The sequence below is a fragment of the Gekko japonicus genome, unplaced genomic scaffold (assembly GCF_001447785.1).
Source record: "Gekko japonicus isolate JY-2015 unplaced genomic scaffold, Gekko_japonicus_V1.1 scaffold5590, whole genome shotgun sequence".
NCBI classification, from domain to species: Eukaryota; Metazoa; Chordata; class Lepidosauria; order Squamata; family Gekkonidae; genus Gekko; species Gekko japonicus.
In genome coordinates this window covers 44,379-47,603 of record NW_015168832.1, presented here as the reverse complement: position 1 = coordinate 47,603, position 3,225 = coordinate 44,379, and the positions used below count along the sequence as shown (strand labels likewise).

The following is a 3,225-nucleotide window of genomic DNA, read 5'->3' as shown; positions in this document are numbered from 1 at the left end:
CCTGCTACAGACAGACTAACGCGGCTTCCTGTCTTGGGCTCAATTAACAATGGGTTCCCAAGTCATTCTACCTGATAATTCTAACAAAGATGATCGCTATTTGATTGTTTTTTTTAACTACGGCTGCAAGAATTCTCTATGCAAAATATTGGAAATTACTGGAGATACCAACAAAACGAGAACTTGTAAACAAAATCTTGGAGGCTGTGGAATTGGACAAATTGACTTGATTGATAAAAGGCGCAACAGATTCGACATTTGAGAATACTTGGTCACGGTTTTATAACTGGTATGACAAACATATGTAGGCAAGCTTGCAAGAGACAGACCAATAGTTTACTAAATGAACTATATACCTGTTCGGATGATAGCGACAGAAAAGTTGCTTACACAGTTCATGAGAAATTGTTATTAAGGCGGAATAGGTATTAGAATAAATATTGGTAGAATATTAAGAATTAAGAATGACCTCCATGTATTTGTTTGTATGTTAGTATGTATGTATATGTATGTATATGTTATGATTGTTTGTGTATGTTATGTGGAAAATGTAATAAAATCCTGCCCCTTTGGGGGGCAGTTAAAAAAACAAAAAACAAAAAAACAATGGGTTCCCAAGTCTTCAGGTGCCGGTCAGACCAGTGGAGTTTGCTTGTTGTAACTTCCCACGCCCAGCCCCACACTTCCTTCTCTTTCCTGGTGCCTTGCCAGGTCCCGGAAATGCCGAAACAGCAGAAAGAGAAGCTGGAGGAAGACCTGAAGGCGCTCCAAGAAGCCAACAAGGCCCTGCAGAAGGAGAAGCTTTCCTTGCAAGCCGAGATTTGCACATTACAGCAAGCGGGAAAGATCTCAACGCCCTCCGGAGAGTCTCAAGTAAAGGTCAAAGTGAGAGCTTTGGGGCAGAAGGGGAGCCGGGTGTGGGTGAGGCTCGGAGATGAGCGATAGCCATGAAACCCCCGGCGGAGTTCCGGAAAGTGAGAGCGACGGCTAGAGGGGCAGACTTGAGCTCATGATGTCATACCACTTCCTTCCCAGGAGAATGGTCTTCCGGCAGAGCGCCCCCTGGAGGTGGAGTCCCTGCAGGGTTCGGGGGATGACAGGTAAGGTCAAGGCCAAGCGACACCTGTTTGTAAGCCTCCTGCTATCAGAATCTCTTGAAGCTCAGTGGTGCCTTCCAGAATGCGTTACTCGTTTCTGACTGTTCCATGCTCAGTGTGGGGGCAGGAGTACGTCTCTAGCCCAGGGTCTCCGACACGGTGCCCATGGGCACCCTGTTGCCCGCCGACACCTTTTCTGGTGCCCACCAAAGCAGGTCACGTGCGGCTTTTTGCCCAGTAGGGCTTCCGGTTGGCTACTGGAGATCTGGTTGGCTATGCAGATGAAAAGGCATCCTGTTGAAACCGAGCTTGTGCACGCAGTGTGGGCGGATTACTGTTCGGCGTAGCATCTCTCCCTGGCACTTTGTGGTTGGCTCTGCCTCTTCTGGCAGCCACGTTGCGGGAGGCATCATCTCCCGGGGCGGCCCACTTCTGTGGTTGTGCCCACCACCTGGTGTCAAGAGTCCCAAAGGTGCCTGCCGGCTCAAAAGGGTTGGAGACCCTTTCTCTAGCCCCTTCCTTTGCAGAGATGTAAAGGAAAAGGCATCTCTTGCAAGTAAAGGGGCTAGAAACTCTTTTTTTCCGTGGAAGCGGAGAATTCAGAGAGCCTGTTACGCATGTAGTTACACCCACAAAAAAAAGGGGAAAGAGAAACTAAACCAACCGAGCGAGAGCCAAAGCCTCGTAAGGAAGTTTAGAAAACTAGGAAGGGGCTAAAAGTTAAAAGCATCAATAATTATATTCCAAAGTACACATGTTTCAGAAAGTAAAAAAACGTAGAGCCTCATAATGTAATTGCAGTGACAAATACACAAAAGGAACCATATCAGACCCAACGTGTTTCGGCCCAAAAGAGCCTTCTTCAGACGTCAAATAGTACAGAATAAAGATAAAGGTTTCCCTTGCTCGAAAGCCAGTTAAATCCGACTCTAGGGGGTGGTGTTCCTCTCTGTTTCCAAGCCGAAGAGCCAGCGCTGTCCAAAGACGTTTCCGTGGTCATGTGGCCGGCATGACTAAACGCTGAGGCGCATGGAACGTTGTTACCTTCCCACCAAAGCGGTACCTATTTATCTACTTGCAATTTCTTGTTTTCGAACTGCTAGGTTGGCAGGAGCTGGGGCCAGAGACGGGAGCTCACTCCGTCACGTGGCACTCCAGTCTCGAACTGCTGCACTACCGACCTTCCAATCTGCAGCTCAGTATCTTAACCTCTGAGCCACACCGCGGCCCCTAGTACAGAATACAAGTTGCAACAAAGCAGTCAAGGCAGTAAACAATTAATATAGGACCAAAATGGAATTTTCCAATCTGGAATTCAGCGACACACAGAAATTTTTGCTTGTGGGGCCACAGATGTATCTGGCCTGTGTCAGTGGCAGTTACATATATTGGAGAAAGTAATATTGCCAGTATGCATTGATGTTACACTGGCCCTGATAAGGCGATTGTACTTGTAATCTTAGGACCAAAACTGGAAGGTACGTAGATCAATGGCAGAAGTTTACAGAATTATGCATGGGATAGAGAAGGTAGAAAAAGAAGTCTTTTTCTCCCTTTCTCACAAGACAAGAACTCCTGGGCACTCCATGAAATTAAGGAGCAGGGGGCTTCGAGCAGATCAAAGGAAGTCCTTTTTCATCCAAAGAGTCATTCACATGTGGAATTCCCTGCCGCAGGAAGTGGTGGCAGCTACAGGCATAGGCAGCTTCAAGAGGGGATTGGATGAACATATGGAGCAGAGGTCCATCAGTGGCTCTTAGCCACAAGGTATAGATGGAACACTCTGTCTGGGGCAGTGATGCTGTCTTCTTGGTGCTTGGGGGGCAAGAGTGGGAGGGCTTCTAGAGTTTTGGCCCCGCTGGGGGACCTCCTGATGGCCCCTGGATTTTGGCCCCTGTGTGACACAAAGTGTTGGACAGGATGGGCCATTGGCCTGATCCAACATGGCTTCTCTTCCTGATTGGGGCAGAGAAACCTCCCCATTGCAGGGCTCTTCTTGTAGCAGGAACTCCTTTGCATATTAGGCGACACACCCCTAATGTAGCCAATCCTCCAAGAGCTTACAGTAGCCCCTGTAAGAAGAGCCCTGTAAGCTCTTGGAGGATTGGTCTTGGAGGATTGGCTACAT

The 3,225-nt window shown here is 48.0% G+C and overlaps 1 protein-coding gene across 2 annotated transcripts in view; it reads left to right on the top strand.

Annotated features, from left to right (window-relative positions):
- The first annotated feature begins 709 nt into the window (after positions 1 to 709).
- Positions 710 to 3,225, top strand: part of LOC107114301 (NF-kappa-B essential modulator-like) — a 27,599-nt gene continuing 25,083 nt past the window's right edge. The window contains exons 1-2 of one of the 2 annotated variants that reach the window (XM_015415747.1): positions 710 to 873; positions 1,036 to 1,100. In XM_015415747.1, the coding sequence (XP_015271233.1) occupies positions 721 to 873; positions 1,036 to 1,100 (218 nt within the window). In that variant the 5' untranslated portion in view covers positions 710 to 720. Of the gene's footprint in view, positions 886 to 1,035; positions 1,101 to 3,225 lie in introns of both variants that reach the window. The other variant, XM_015415746.1, reaches the window with a different exon arrangement.